At 34.8% G+C, this 16,003-nt stretch overlaps 3 protein-coding genes across 3 annotated transcripts; all 3 read right to left on the minus strand.

The window, feature by feature from the left end:
* Positions 1-1,828: 1,828 nt before the first annotated feature.
* Positions 1,829-2,227, minus strand: LOC131995639 (histone H3-like; the record flags this gene model as incomplete). Its single annotated transcript, XM_059364430.1, has 1 exon — positions 1,829-2,227. A coding segment is annotated over exon 1 (399 nt), but the record flags the coding sequence as incomplete, so codon positions are not given.
* Positions 2,228-8,077: 5,850 nt separating this feature from the next.
* Positions 8,078-8,476, minus strand: LOC131995633 (histone H3-like; the record flags this gene model as incomplete). Its single annotated transcript, XM_059364424.1, has 1 exon — positions 8,078-8,476. A coding segment is annotated over exon 1 (399 nt), but the record flags the coding sequence as incomplete, so codon positions are not given.
* A 5,850-nt stretch (positions 8,477-14,326) lies between these two features.
* Positions 14,327-14,725, minus strand: LOC131995876 (histone H3-like; the record flags this gene model as incomplete). Its single annotated transcript, XM_059365123.1, has 1 exon — positions 14,327-14,725. A coding segment is annotated over exon 1 (399 nt), but the record flags the coding sequence as incomplete, so codon positions are not given.
* Between the last annotated feature and the right edge of the window lie 1,278 nt (positions 14,726-16,003).

The following is a 16,003-nucleotide window of genomic DNA, read 5'->3' on the forward strand; positions in this document are numbered from 1 at the left end:
AATGGGGCCAATTTTACAGCATCAACTTTGTATGTGCTGGCCAAGTATTTCTTGATGGCAGGCAATGAGGAACCACCACGTTCTTTCAATGTTTTGATGGCAGCATCGACCATTTGTTGGGTTGGTGGATGGCTTGGGGCAGCAGAGGGTTTCTTTGCCTTGGCAGCGGCTTTCTTAGGTGCCTTTTTCTCAACAGCGGCGACTGGAGATGCGGTGGCTTCAACAACGGCGGCGTCAGACATGATTTCACTTATATTTTTCTTTTTAAACACACTTTAACACTTTGTAAATATACACTCACTACTGGTGTACGCTGATTGGTTGAAAATATGGTTTCAACCTTTAGATTAGTGATGGCTGGGTACATCGAAATTATGAGAAGTACATAGTAGTCAACTACGAAATTTTGCGAAACGTTGTGTGGAAGCGAATAAAAATTTTTACAAAAGTTTTCACAGAATTATTCATTTTACGATGAGATAGTAACAATTTCTTTTTATTTTTTATACAATTCTTCTAGTAGAGATATCCAGCTAATCATTAAAGAAAATCCGAGTTAATTATCTTTAAGCGTTACCGAGTTATAAGGGTTTGAGTTGAAAGTTTATAAAAATGTTATGATAAAATTGTAACTAAATTATAAAAATTTTCCAATTTTTATTGAAAATTGGTTTTTATAAAAATTTAGTATGGAATCTTGATATGTTTTCTTGAAAGAAGTGTAAAAAAAAGTGAAAATTTGGATGATTTTCATAGTGAAATAATCGATTTTATTATGTAGTCTATGACAGTTGAATTCACCATATTGGCGTATTTTCCATGAATAAAAGTTTTTCTGCAAATTAATTTGAAAGCTCTAATGTAAAAATGTTTTAGGAAAATTTTATCATAAAATATTATAGAAATGATAGATTTCTATTAAAATGTTACATAATTTGTAAAAAGTGTACGTTTGTTACGAAAAGTCTAAAATATTACGATGCTATGTTATACCAACGTCGTTGGCTATGCAAAATGTGCGGTGAGCTCTATTGCATTTATTATAAAATATTTTTTTCTATATAAAGTGGACTTGAAACTAAATAAAAAATTTAAAAATGTAAATTCTAAACAATGTATTGTTGCAATCACAAATTTAAAAAAATATATAATTTTTTTTTGGAAATTAAACACAAATTCAAAAATGCCCTTGTCTAAGCAAGCAAATGTAGAACAGTTGCATACCGAACGAAATCTATTTCCCTTTAATAATTTAAAATATTAAAATACTATTTTATTCTTTTTAAAACAGTTTTTAGAATAGCAAAAAATATCATTTGTTTAAAAATAATAAAAAATACAGAAAAAATTTATATTCAATGTATCTAAATTATCTATTTAAGGTTAAAATTCTCTCGAATGTATTGGCCTGCCTGTTTTTATCTTCATTCATTCTTGTTATGTAGCTACTACGAAAAATCAAATTTTGCAAAAAGAATAACAGCAAATATACTGTTGCTAATAGAAAATAAAAATTTTCAATTTAACATAAAAAGTAAATTAAATAATTTTTTTTTAAAAAAAAGTTTTTGATTTCGCTCCATGTTTTGAAACCCAATATTACCAAAAGTAAAACGCATAGAAAAGAAAAAAATTTTTTTAATATAAATAGTGTATTTTTCCATCCCCAAAAAAAGACTATATTTATTTATTTTAATAAAAATAAAAAGGTGTAAGTTTTGAATAAATTTTTTTCTCTTTTTTATAAAAATATTGTGGTCCTGAAAAGGACCGATTGTTTTTGTAAAAAAAAGTTGGCTTTTAAAATGTCAATAATTTAAGCACGTTCTCCACGAATACGTCTGGCCAATTGGATATCCTTGGGCATGATGGTGACACGCTTGGCATGGATGGCACACAAGTTGGTATCTTCGAAGAGACCGACCAAGTAGGCTTCGCTAGCTTCTTGCAAGGCCATGACAGCAGAGCTCTGGAAACGCAAGTCAGTCTTGAAATCTTGGGCAATTTCACGAACCAAACGTTGGAAAGGCAATTTGCGGATCAACAACTCAGTACTCTTCTGGTAGCGACGGATTTCACGCAAAGCAACGGTACCAGGGCGGAAACGATGTGGCTTCTTAACACCACCGGTGGCTGGTGCGCTCTTACGAGCAGCTTTGGTAGCCAATTGCTTACGAGGGGCTTTGCCACCAGTAGATTTACGGGCAGTTTGCTTAGTACGAGCCATTTTTCACTAGAGGTTTTTAGTTCACTTCACGATATGCACACAAACACTGTTAACACTGTAATAGTTGCCTTACGGAGCGATTCCCGATATTTATAGAAAAAATTTGGCGGGCTACAGTTTCCAATAAGGGTGTGTGCTGCGTATATGCTTCAACATTTGTATCTGTACACACGAAGTGTATACGAACAACCCCGAAGATAGATCGAAGCGTATGTGTATGTAGTAAATTCAGAGCGGATTTTGTATAAATATGAGGTATCGCAGCATGGTAAGTATTAGTTCTTGTGCATAACTTGTGAAGTGAATTTAATTTAAAAAGTGAAAAAATGACTGGTCGTGGTAAAGGTGGCAAAGGCTTGGGAAAAGGTGGCGCTAAACGTCATCGTAAAGTGTTGCGTGATAACATCCAAGGTATCACCAAGCCTGCAATCAGACGTTTGGCTCGTCGTGGCGGTGTAAAGCGTATCTCTGGATTGATTTACGAAGAAACCCGTGGTGTCCTGAAGGTGTTTTTGGAAAACGTTATTCGTGATGCTGTCACCTACACTGAACACGCTAAGCGTAAAACCGTCACCGCTATGGATGTCGTCTACGCTTTGAAGAGACAAGGCCGCACTTTGTACGGTTTCGGCGGTTAAACATTATCTTGACGCTATTTTGGAGAAAATTTTAAGAACTTTAAAACTAAAACAATCGGTCCTTTTCAGGACCACAAAACATATTTAAAAAGAGATATATCTTGTTATAAATTTTTACTAAAAAAAAATACATAAAATTTATTTGAAAATAAATATTACCATTTTTCAATTTGCCGTCGGCCAAAATGTAGCTTCTATAATATACATACATACATGACGAAACTAAAACCGACGCCATTAGAACAATACGATGAAACGATGGTATACAACACTAAAAAGCATACATACACACAGATACCAAAATGCACGCATATACTACCATTAAATGTTTCCTTTGCTTGGAGCTGCTAACTTTGTCACAAATGTACGAAGAGGGACGATCGTAGATACTTCGTTTCGATGTTTTGTTATTACATATGCCAATTTTTTTCAGCATCAGAAAATGAACAATGATTACCATGTGATATTCAAATGTAAAATAAATAGTTTTTACAGTACCCTAATGGTAACATTGATCCTATTAAATGCCGATAATCTTGAGTAGGGTCGATAAAACTAAATTCTTATTATGTTAATGTATGCAAAAAGGCGAAATGTTGATGCATGATAATTGATAACTGATAATTATGACATGTATATTAAAAGACCTGCAATAGTCGATAAGATGTAAACATATTTGAAAATGTTTACCTATAAACAATAGATGGCAGATTTTTTTTGTATTTACGCCTAAAACAGGATTGTTTAAGGAAATTTCGAATAACGAAATTGCTAGCAAATTACCAAATCCACTGAAAAAAAATCGACCAAAAAATATTTTTTAAATTTAACTACAATTAAAATTTTATTTATTATTTAAAACTATTTTTTAAGTAAATTTTCTTGATAAAATAAGGTTTGATATAGTTTTTTCTCTTTTAAAAAAATTTTTGTCGTCCTGAAAAGGACGGATTGTTGTTGTTGATTTATACGATGGCCTGTATTTACATTTTTTCTTTGATGCTCGTAGATAATTTAAGCCTTCTTTTCGGTCTTCTTGGGCAAGAGAACAGCTTGAATGTTTGGCAATACACCACCTTGAGCAATGGTGACACCGGACAGCAATTTGTTCAATTCTTCGTCATTACGGATAGCCAATTGCAAGTGACGGGGGATAATTCTTGTCTTCTTGTTGTCACGAGCAGCGTTGCCAGCCAATTCAAGAACTTCAGCGGCCAAATACTCCATGACAGCAGCCAAGTAAACTGGAGCTCCGGCACCAACACGTTCAGCATAGTTGCCTTTGCGCAACAAACGATGGATACGACCGACGGGGAATTGAAGACCAGCACGGTTGGAACGGGACTTTGCCTTTCCCTTAACTTTGCCACCTTTACCACGACCAGACATTTTTAGTTATTTTTTTTTAATTCACTTCACTTAGCACTGAAACACAAATGATATTAGTTCGCAGCATGAACTGCAGTATTTATACTTTCGGATCCAACGTGTAGCTAAATTTAGAGGGTTGTTTTCGTAAACATAGCGACTGTTTTCGTCTACCTGAATATCTTGTGCATGAAATGGTTTAAATATTCCGAGTAAGCCATCAAACACACAAAATCGTGAACAGTGTTAAAAGTGTTTGTGTGACTTAAAAAAAAAACCAAGTGAAAATGCCTCCAAAAGCCAGTGGTAAAGCAGCAAAGAAGGCCGGCAAAGCCCAAAAGAACATCACTAAGGGTGACAAGACCAAGAGACGCACCAAGCGTAAGGAGAGTTATGCTATCTACATTTACAAAGTGTTGAAGCAAGTCCATCCCGATACTGGTATCTCCTCAAAGGCCATGAGCATCATGAACAGTTTCGTCAACGATATCTTTGAACGTATCGCCGCCGAAGCCTCCCGTTTGGCTCACTACAACAAGCGTTCCACCATCACCAGTCGGGAAATCCAAACTGCCGTCCGTCTATTATTGCCCGGTGAGTTGGCTAAGCACGCTGTCAGTGAAGGTACCAAAGCCGTTACTAAGTACACCAGCTCCAAGTAAATGGCATACTTATTTCGTCGTACAATATTTTCCCTACAACATCAAAGGCCCTTTTCAGGGCCACAAAATAAATTAAAAAAGAGACTTAATTCGTTATTCAACTAAAATTAATTTATATTTACAAATTTAAAGAAAAAATATATCTACCACTCACCCTCACATTGCCCTTATTACTTTTTTAAAATAAAATATGTATACTACCCATACTCTAATATTGCCCTCCTTGCTTAGCACCATCTACATCTACAGTAATATGATCAACACATATTGCTCTTATGCTCAAACACTCGGTATGCAACGTTGTATTGATGTTCGAGTATATGTGAGCGTGTGTGTTGATACTAAATTTTTTAGGGATGTATACTAGTATGTTAGCGTGAAATGGTGTAGAGATGTATATGTGGACTTATGCGTTTGTACGCGAGATCTATGGGTAGGTATGCTCGTAAAGAATGAAATAGGTATGCTAAGTGCGATTTTTGAAGGGAATATTGTACGCCACTCTCTTATTGGTTAGGTATGCTAAATGAGATTTTCTTTAACATTAACTGATTTTCATAGTTCTTAGTAATTGCTTTGGTTTATGACCCTAAGTGAAACAGTTAATCCAGTTGCGGAAAAAATCCCATTTAACATGTGATTACTTAAATTTCCTTAAAGGGTAATGTATTCCCATATTAGGTAACAATGGTATTAAAAGATTTCAACAGATGTTTTACAGCTACGAAAAGGGCTGTGATTAGCTTTTCCCTTAAAATTAACATAGTATTTATTAGGTAATTAAAAAATTGTTTGAGTTAAATTTGGTCTCTTTTTAAAAATTTTTTTGTAGCCCTGAAAAGGGCTGTTAGATATACTGCTTTCGAATATCGAAAATAATCATTTTGACATGATAAGTAATTTTGCATGGAAAAATTACTTCTTAGCGGCGGTCTTCTTGGCAGCTGGCTTCTTTGCTGCGGCAGCCTTTTTGGGCTTGGCAGCGGTGGTTTTTGCCTTGGGTGCCTTTGGTTTAGTGGCTGATGCTTTGGCGGCTGTTTTTGCGGGTTTAGCTTTAACTGTACCTGTCTTTTTGGCAGTTTTAGCCTTGGCCTTTTCGGTCTTCTTCTTCTCGGCGGTCTTTTTAGCAGCGGAAGGCTTCTTTGCAGCGGCTTTCTTTTCACCGGCTGCCTTTTTGGGTGCTGCTGCCTTCTTTTTCTTATCACCGGCTGGGACCTTCTTCTTCTTTTCAGCGCTCTTTGCTTTAGGTTCCTTCGAGGCAGATGGGGACAATTTGAATGAACCGGAGGCACCCTTACCTTTAGTTTGGATCAATTTTCCACTAGCAACAGCGCTCTTCAAGTACTTCTTGATGAATGGGGCCAATTTTACAGCATCAACTTTGTATGTGCTGGCCAAGTATTTCTTGATGGCAGGCAATGAGGAACCACCACGTTCTTTCAATGTTTTGATGGCAGCATCGACCATTTGTTGGGTTGGTGGATGGCTTGGGGCAGCAGAGGGTTTCTTTGCCTTGGCAGCGGCTTTCTTAGGTGCCTTTTTCTCAACAGCGGCGACTGGAGATGCGGTGGCTTCAACAACGGCGGCGTCAGACATGATTTCACTTATATTTTTCTTTTTAAACACACTTTAACACTTTGTAAATATACACTCACTACTGGTGTACGCTGATTGGTTGAAAATATGGTTTCAACCTTTAGATTAGTGATGGCTGGGTACATCGAAATTATGAGAAGTACATAGTAGTCAACTACGAAATTTTGCGAAACGTTGTGTGGAAGCGAATAAAAATTTTTACAAAAGTTTTCACAGAATTATTCATTTTACGATGAGATAGTAACAATTTCTTTTTATTTTTTATACAATTCTTCTAGTAGAGATATCCAGCTAATCATTAAAGAAAATCCGAGTTAATTATCTTTAAGCGTTACCGAGTTATAAGGGTTTGAGTTGAAAGTTTATAAAAATGTTATGATAAAATTGTAACTAAATTATAAAAATTTTCCAATTTTTATTGAAAATTGGTTTTTATAAAAATTTAGTATGGAATCTTGATATGTTTTCTTGAAAGAAGTGTAAAAAAAAGTGAAAATTTGGATGATTTTCATAGTGAAATAATCGATTTTATTATGTAGTCTATGACAGTTGAATTCACCATATTGGCGTATTTTCCATGAATAAAAGTTTTTCTGCAAATTAATTTGAAAGCTCTAATGTAAAAATGTTTTAGGAAAATTTTATCATAAAATATTATAGAAATGATAGATTTCTATTAAAATGTTACATAATTTGTAAAAAGTGTACGTTTGTTACGAAAAGTCTAAAATATTACGATGCTATGTTATACCAACGTCGTTGGCTATGCAAAATGTGCGGTGAGCTCTATTGCATTTATTATAAAATATTTTTTTCTATATAAAGTGGACTTGAAACTAAATAAAAAATTTAAAAATGTAAATTCTAAACAATGTATTGTTGCAATCACAAATTTAAAAAAATATATAATTTTTTTTTGGAAATTAAACACAAATTCAAAAATGCCCTTGTCTAAGCAAGCAAATGTAGAACAGTTGCATACCGAACGAAATCTATTTCCCTTTAATAATTTAAAATATTAAAATACTATTTTATTCTTTTTAAAACAGTTTTTAGAATAGCAAAAAATATCATTTGTTTAAAAATAATAAAAAATACAGAAAAAATTTATATTCAATGTATCTAAATTATCTATTTAAGGTTAAAATTCTCTCGAATGTATTGGCCTGCCTGTTTTTATCTTCATTCATTCTTGTTATGTAGCTACTACGAAAAATCAAATTTTGCAAAAAGAATAACAGCAAATATACTGTTGCTAATAGAAAATAAAAATTTTCAATTTAACATAAAAAGTAAATTAAATAATTTTTTTTTAAAAAAAAGTTTTTGATTTCGCTCCATGTTTTGAAACCCAATATTACCAAAAGTAAAACGCATAGAAAAGAAAAAAATTTTTTTAATATAAATAGTGTATTTTTCCATCCCCAAAAAAAGACTATATTTATTTATTTTAATAAAAATAAAAAGGTGTAAGTTTTGAATAAATTTTTTTCTCTTTTTTATAAAAATATTGTGGTCCTGAAAAGGACCGATTGTTTTTGTAAAAAAAAGTTGGCTTTTAAAATGTCAATAATTTAAGCACGTTCTCCACGAATACGTCTGGCCAATTGGATATCCTTGGGCATGATGGTGACACGCTTGGCATGGATGGCACACAAGTTGGTATCTTCGAAGAGACCGACCAAGTAGGCTTCGCTAGCTTCTTGCAAGGCCATGACAGCAGAGCTCTGGAAACGCAAGTCAGTCTTGAAATCTTGGGCAATTTCACGAACCAAACGTTGGAAAGGCAATTTGCGGATCAACAACTCAGTACTCTTCTGGTAGCGACGGATTTCACGCAAAGCAACGGTACCAGGGCGGAAACGATGTGGCTTCTTAACACCACCGGTGGCTGGTGCGCTCTTACGAGCAGCTTTGGTAGCCAATTGCTTACGAGGGGCTTTGCCACCAGTAGATTTACGGGCAGTTTGCTTAGTACGAGCCATTTTTCACTAGAGGTTTTTAGTTCACTTCACGATATGCACACAAACACTGTTAACACTGTAATAGTTGCCTTACGGAGCGATTCCCGATATTTATAGAAAAAATTTGGCGGGCTACAGTTTCCAATAAGGGTGTGTGCTGCGTATATGCTTCAACATTTGTATCTGTACACACGAAGTGTATACGAACAACCCCGAAGATAGATCGAAGCGTATGTGTATGTAGTAAATTCAGAGCGGATTTTGTATAAATATGAGGTATCGCAGCATGGTAAGTATTAGTTCTTGTGCATAACTTGTGAAGTGAATTTAATTTAAAAAGTGAAAAAATGACTGGTCGTGGTAAAGGTGGCAAAGGCTTGGGAAAAGGTGGCGCTAAACGTCATCGTAAAGTGTTGCGTGATAACATCCAAGGTATCACCAAGCCTGCAATCAGACGTTTGGCTCGTCGTGGCGGTGTAAAGCGTATCTCTGGATTGATTTACGAAGAAACCCGTGGTGTCCTGAAGGTGTTTTTGGAAAACGTTATTCGTGATGCTGTCACCTACACTGAACACGCTAAGCGTAAAACCGTCACCGCTATGGATGTCGTCTACGCTTTGAAGAGACAAGGCCGCACTTTGTACGGTTTCGGCGGTTAAACATTATCTTGACGCTATTTTGGAGAAAATTTTAAGAACTTTAAAACTAAAACAATCGGTCCTTTTCAGGACCACAAAACATATTTAAAAAGAGATATATCTTGTTATAAATTTTTACTAAAAAAAAATACATAAAATTTATTTGAAAATAAATATTACCATTTTTCAATTTGCCGTCGGCCAAAATGTAGCTTCTATAATATACATACATACATGACGAAACTAAAACCGACGCCATTAGAACAATACGATGAAACGATGGTATACAACACTAAAAAGCATACATACACACAGATACCAAAATGCACGCATATACTACCATTAAATGTTTCCTTTGCTTGGAGCTGCTAACTTTGTCACAAATGTACGAAGAGGGACGATCGTAGATACTTCGTTTCGATGTTTTGTTATTACATATGCCAATTTTTTTCAGCATCAGAAAATGAACAATGATTACCATGTGATATTCAAATGTAAAATAAATAGTTTTTACAGTACCCTAATGGTAACATTGATCCTATTAAATGCCGATAATCTTGAGTAGGGTCGATAAAACTAAATTCTTATTATGTTAATGTATGCAAAAAGGCGAAATGTTGATGCATGATAATTGATAACTGATAATTATGACATGTATATTAAAAGACCTGCAATAGTCGATAAGATGTAAACATATTTGAAAATGTTTACCTATAAACAATAGATGGCAGATTTTTTTTGTATTTACGCCTAAAACAGGATTGTTTAAGGAAATTTCGAATAACGAAATTGCTAGCAAATTACCAAATCCACTGAAAAAAAATCGACCAAAAAATATTTTTTAAATTTAACTACAATTAAAATTTTATTTATTATTTAAAACTATTTTTTAAGTAAATTTTCTTGATAAAATAAGGTTTGATATAGTTTTTTCTCTTTTAAAAAAATTTTTGTCGTCCTGAAAAGGACGGATTGTTGTTGTTGATTTATACGATGGCCTGTATTTACATTTTTTCTTTGATGCTCGTAGATAATTTAAGCCTTCTTTTCGGTCTTCTTGGGCAAGAGAACAGCTTGAATGTTTGGCAATACACCACCTTGAGCAATGGTGACACCGGACAGCAATTTGTTCAATTCTTCGTCATTACGGATAGCCAATTGCAAGTGACGGGGGATAATTCTTGTCTTCTTGTTGTCACGAGCAGCGTTGCCAGCCAATTCAAGAACTTCAGCGGCCAAATACTCCATGACAGCAGCCAAGTAAACTGGAGCTCCGGCACCAACACGTTCAGCATAGTTGCCTTTGCGCAACAAACGATGGATACGACCGACGGGGAATTGAAGACCAGCACGGTTGGAACGGGACTTTGCCTTTCCCTTAACTTTGCCACCTTTACCACGACCAGACATTTTTAGTTATTTTTTTTTAATTCACTTCACTTAGCACTGAAACACAAATGATATTAGTTCGCAGCATGAACTGCAGTATTTATACTTTCGGATCCAACGTGTAGCTAAATTTAGAGGGTTGTTTTCGTAAACATAGCGACTGTTTTCGTCTACCTGAATATCTTGTGCATGAAATGGTTTAAATATTCCGAGTAAGCCATCAAACACACAAAATCGTGAACAGTGTTAAAAGTGTTTGTGTGACTTAAAAAAAAAACCAAGTGAAAATGCCTCCAAAAGCCAGTGGTAAAGCAGCAAAGAAGGCCGGCAAAGCCCAAAAGAACATCACTAAGGGTGACAAGACCAAGAGACGCACCAAGCGTAAGGAGAGTTATGCTATCTACATTTACAAAGTGTTGAAGCAAGTCCATCCCGATACTGGTATCTCCTCAAAGGCCATGAGCATCATGAACAGTTTCGTCAACGATATCTTTGAACGTATCGCCGCCGAAGCCTCCCGTTTGGCTCACTACAACAAGCGTTCCACCATCACCAGTCGGGAAATCCAAACTGCCGTCCGTCTATTATTGCCCGGTGAGTTGGCTAAGCACGCTGTCAGTGAAGGTACCAAAGCCGTTACTAAGTACACCAGCTCCAAGTAAATGGCATACTTATTTCGTCGTACAATATTTTCCCTACAACATCAAAGGCCCTTTTCAGGGCCACAAAATAAATTAAAAAAGAGACTTAATTCGTTATTCAACTAAAATTAATTTATATTTACAAATTTAAAGAAAAAATATATCTACCACTCACCCTCACATTGCCCTTATTACTTTTTTAAAATAAAATATGTATACTACCCATACTCTAATATTGCCCTCCTTGCTTAGCACCATCTACATCTACAGTAATATGATCAACACATATTGCTCTTATGCTCAAACACTCGGTATGCAACGTTGTATTGATGTTCGAGTATATGTGAGCGTGTGTGTTGATACTAAATTTTTTAGGGATGTATACTAGTATGTTAGCGTGAAATGGTGTAGAGATGTATATGTGGACTTATGCGTTTGTACGCGAGATCTATGGGTAGGTATGCTCGTAAAGAATGAAATAGGTATGCTAAGTGCGATTTTTGAAGGGAATATTGTACGCCACTCTCTTATTGGTTAGGTATGCTAAATGAGATTTTCTTTAACATTAACTGATTTTCATAGTTCTTAGTAATTGCTTTGGTTTATGACCCTAAGTGAAACAGTTAATCCAGTTGCGGAAAAAATCCCATTTAACATGTGATTACTTAAATTTCCTTAAAGGGTAATGTATTCCCATATTAGGTAACAATGGTATTAAAAGATTTCAACAGATGTTTTACAGCTACGAAAAGGGCTGTGATTAGCTTTTCCCTTAAAATTAACATAGTATTTATTAGGTAATTAAAAAATTGTTTGAGTTAAATTTGGTCTCTTTTTAAAAATTTTTTTGTAGCCCTGAAAAGGGCTGTTAGATATACTGCTTTCGAATATCGAAAATAATCATTTTGACATGATAAGTAATTTTGCATGGAAAAATTACTTCTTAGCGGCGGTCTTCTTGGCAGCTGGCTTCTTTGCTGCGGCAGCCTTTTTGGGCTTGGCAGCGGTGGTTTTTGCCTTGGGTGCCTTTGGTTTAGTGGCTGATGCTTTGGCGGCTGTTTTTGCGGGTTTAGCTTTAACTGTACCTGTCTTTTTGGCAGTTTTAGCCTTGGCCTTTTCGGTCTTCTTCTTCTCGGCGGTCTTTTTAGCAGCGGAAGGCTTCTTTGCAGCGGCTTTCTTTTCACCGGCTGCCTTTTTGGGTGCTGCTGCCTTCTTTTTCTTATCACCGGCTGGGACCTTCTTCTTCTTTTCAGCGCTCTTTGCTTTAGGTTCCTTCGAGGCAGATGGGGACAATTTGAATGAACCGGAGGCACCCTTACCTTTAGTTTGGATCAATTTTCCACTAGCAACAGCGCTCTTCAAGTACTTCTTGATGAATGGGGCCAATTTTACAGCATCAACTTTGTATGTGCTGGCCAAGTATTTCTTGATGGCAGGCAATGAGGAACCACCACGTTCTTTCAATGTTTTGATGGCAGCATCGACCATTTGTTGGGTTGGTGGATGGCTTGGGGCAGCAGAGGGTTTCTTTGCCTTGGCAGCGGCTTTCTTAGGTGCCTTTTTCTCAACAGCGGCGACTGGAGATGCGGTGGCTTCAACAACGGCGGCGTCAGACATGATTTCACTTATATTTTTCTTTTTAAACACACTTTAACACTTTGTAAATATACACTCACTACTGGTGTACGCTGATTGGTTGAAAATATGGTTTCAACCTTTAGATTAGTGATGGCTGGGTACATCGAAATTATGAGAAGTACATAGTAGTCAACTACGAAATTTTGCGAAACGTTGTGTGGAAGCGAATAAAAATTTTTACAAAAGTTTTCACAGAATTATTCATTTTACGATGAGATAGTAACAATTTCTTTTTATTTTTTATACAATTCTTCTAGTAGAGATATCCAGCTAATCATTAAAGAAAATCCGAGTTAATTATCTTTAAGCGTTACCGAGTTATAAGGGTTTGAGTTGAAAGTTTATAAAAATGTTATGATAAAATTGTAACTAAATTATAAAAATTTTCCAATTTTTATTGAAAATTGGTTTTTATAAAAATTTAGTATGGAATCTTGATATGTTTTCTTGAAAGAAGTGTAAAAAAAAGTGAAAATTTGGATGATTTTCATAGTGAAATAATCGATTTTATTATGTAGTCTATGACAGTTGAATTCACCATATTGGCGTATTTTCCATGAATAAAAGTTTTTCTGCAAATTAATTTGAAAGCTCTAATGTAAAAATGTTTTAGGAAAATTTTATCATAAAATATTATAGAAATGATAGATTTCTATTAAAATGTTACATAATTTGTAAAAAGTGTACGTTTGTTACGAAAAGTCTAAAATATTACGATGCTATGTTATACCAACGTCGTTGGCTATGCAAAATGTGCGGTGAGCTCTATTGCATTTATTATAAAATATTTTTTTCTATATAAAGTGGACTTGAAACTAAATAAAAAATTTAAAAATGTAAATTCTAAACAATGTATTGTTGCAATCACAAATTTAAAAAAATATATAATTTTTTTTTGGAAATTAAACACAAATTCAAAAATGCCCTTGTCTAAGCAAGCAAATGTAGAACAGTTGCATACCGAACGAAATCTATTTCCCTTTAATAATTTAAAATATTAAAATACTATTTTATTCTTTTTAAAACAGTTTTTAGAATAGCAAAAAATATCATTTGTTTAAAAATAATAAAAAATACAGAAAAAATTTATATTCAATGTATCTAAATTATCTATTTAAGGTTAAAATTCTCTCGAATGTATTGGCCTGCCTGTTTTTATCTTCATTCATTCTTGTTATGTAGCTACTACGAAAAATCAAATTTTGCAAAAAGAATAACAGCAAATATACTGTTGCTAATAGAAAATAAAAATTTTCAATTTAACATAAAAAGTAAATTAAATAATTTTTTTTTAAAAAAAAGTTTTTGATTTCGCTCCATGTTTTGAAACCCAATATTACCAAAAGTAAAACGCATAGAAAAGAAAAAAATTTTTTTAATATAAATAGTGTATTTTTCCATCCCCAAAAAAAGACTATATTTATTTATTTTAATAAAAATAAAAAGGTGTAAGTTTTGAATAAATTTTTTTCTCTTTTTTATAAAAATATTGTGGTCCTGAAAAGGACCGATTGTTTTTGTAAAAAAAAGTTGGCTTTTAAAATGTCAATAATTTAAGCACGTTCTCCACGAATACGTCTGGCCAATTGGATATCCTTGGGCATGATGGTGACACGCTTGGCATGGATGGCACACAAGTTGGTATCTTCGAAGAGACCGACCAAGTAGGCTTCGCTAGCTTCTTGCAAGGCCATGACAGCAGAGCTCTGGAAACGCAAGTCAGTCTTGAAATCTTGGGCAATTTCACGAACCAAACGTTGGAAAGGCAATTTGCGGATCAACAACTCAGTACTCTTCTGGTAGCGACGGATTTCACGCAAAGCAACGGTACCAGGGCGGAAACGATGTGGCTTCTTAACACCACCGGTGGCTGGTGCGCTCTTACGAGCAGCTTTGGTAGCCAATTGCTTACGAGGGGCTTTGCCACCAGTAGATTTACGGGCAGTTTGCTTAGTACGAGCCATTTTTCACTAGAGGTTTTTAGTTCACTTCACGATATGCACACAAACACTGTTAACACTGTAATAGTTGCCTTACGGAGCGATTCCCGATATTTATAGAAAAAATTTGGCGGGCTACAGTTTCCAATAAGGGTGTGTGCTGCGTATATGCTTCAACATTTGTATCTGTACACACGAAGTGTATACGAACAACCCCGAAGATAGATCGAAGCGTATGTGTATGTAGTAAATTCAGAGCGGATTTTGTATAAATATGAGGTATCGCAGCATGGTAAGTATTAGTTCTTGTGCATAACTTGTGAAGTGAATTTAATTTAAAAAGTGAAAAAATGACTGGTCGTGGTAAAGGTGGCAAAGGCTTGGGAAAAGGTGGCGCTAAACGTCATCGTAAAGTGTTGCGTGATAACATCCAAGGTATCACCAAGCCTGCAATCAGACGTTTGGCTCGTCGTGGCGGTGTAAAGCGTATCTCTGGATTGATTTACGAAGAAACCCGTGGTGTCCTGAAGGTGTTTTTGGAAAACGTTATTCGTGATGCTGTCACCTACACTGAACACGCTAAGCGTAAAACCGTCACCGCTATGGATGTCGTCTACGCTTTGAAGAGACAAGGCCGCACTTTGTACGGTTTCGGCGGTTAAACATTATCTTGACGCTATTTTGGAGAAAATTTTAAGAACTTTAAAACTAAAACAATCGGTCCTTTTCAGGACCACAAAACATATTTAAAAAGAGATATATCTTGTTATAAATTTTTACTAAAAAAAAATACATAAAATTTATTTGAAAATAAATATTACCATTTTTCAATTTGCCGTCGGCCAAAATGTAGCTTCTATAATATACATACATACATGACGAAACTAAAACCGACGCCATTAGAACAATACGATGAAACGATGGTATACAACACTAAAAAGCATACATACACACAGATACCAAAATGCACGCATATACTACCATTAAATGTTTCCTTTGCTTGGAGCTGCTAACTTTGTCACAAATGTACGAAGAGGGACGATCGTAGATACTTCGTTTCGATGTTTTGTTATTACATATGCCAATTTTTTTCAGCATCAGAAAATGAACAATGATTACCATGTGATATTCAAATGTAAAATAAATAGTTTTTACAGTACCCTAATGGTAACATTGATCCTATTAAATGCCGATAATCTTGAGTAGGGTCGATAAAACTAAATTCTTATTATGTTAATGTATGCAAATAGGCGAAATGTTGATGCATGATAATTGATAACTGATAATTATGACATGTATATT

The sequence above is a fragment of the Stomoxys calcitrans genome, chromosome 3 (assembly GCF_963082655.1).
Source record: "Stomoxys calcitrans chromosome 3, idStoCalc2.1, whole genome shotgun sequence".
NCBI classification, from domain to species: domain Eukaryota; kingdom Metazoa; phylum Arthropoda; class Insecta; order Diptera; family Muscidae; genus Stomoxys; species Stomoxys calcitrans.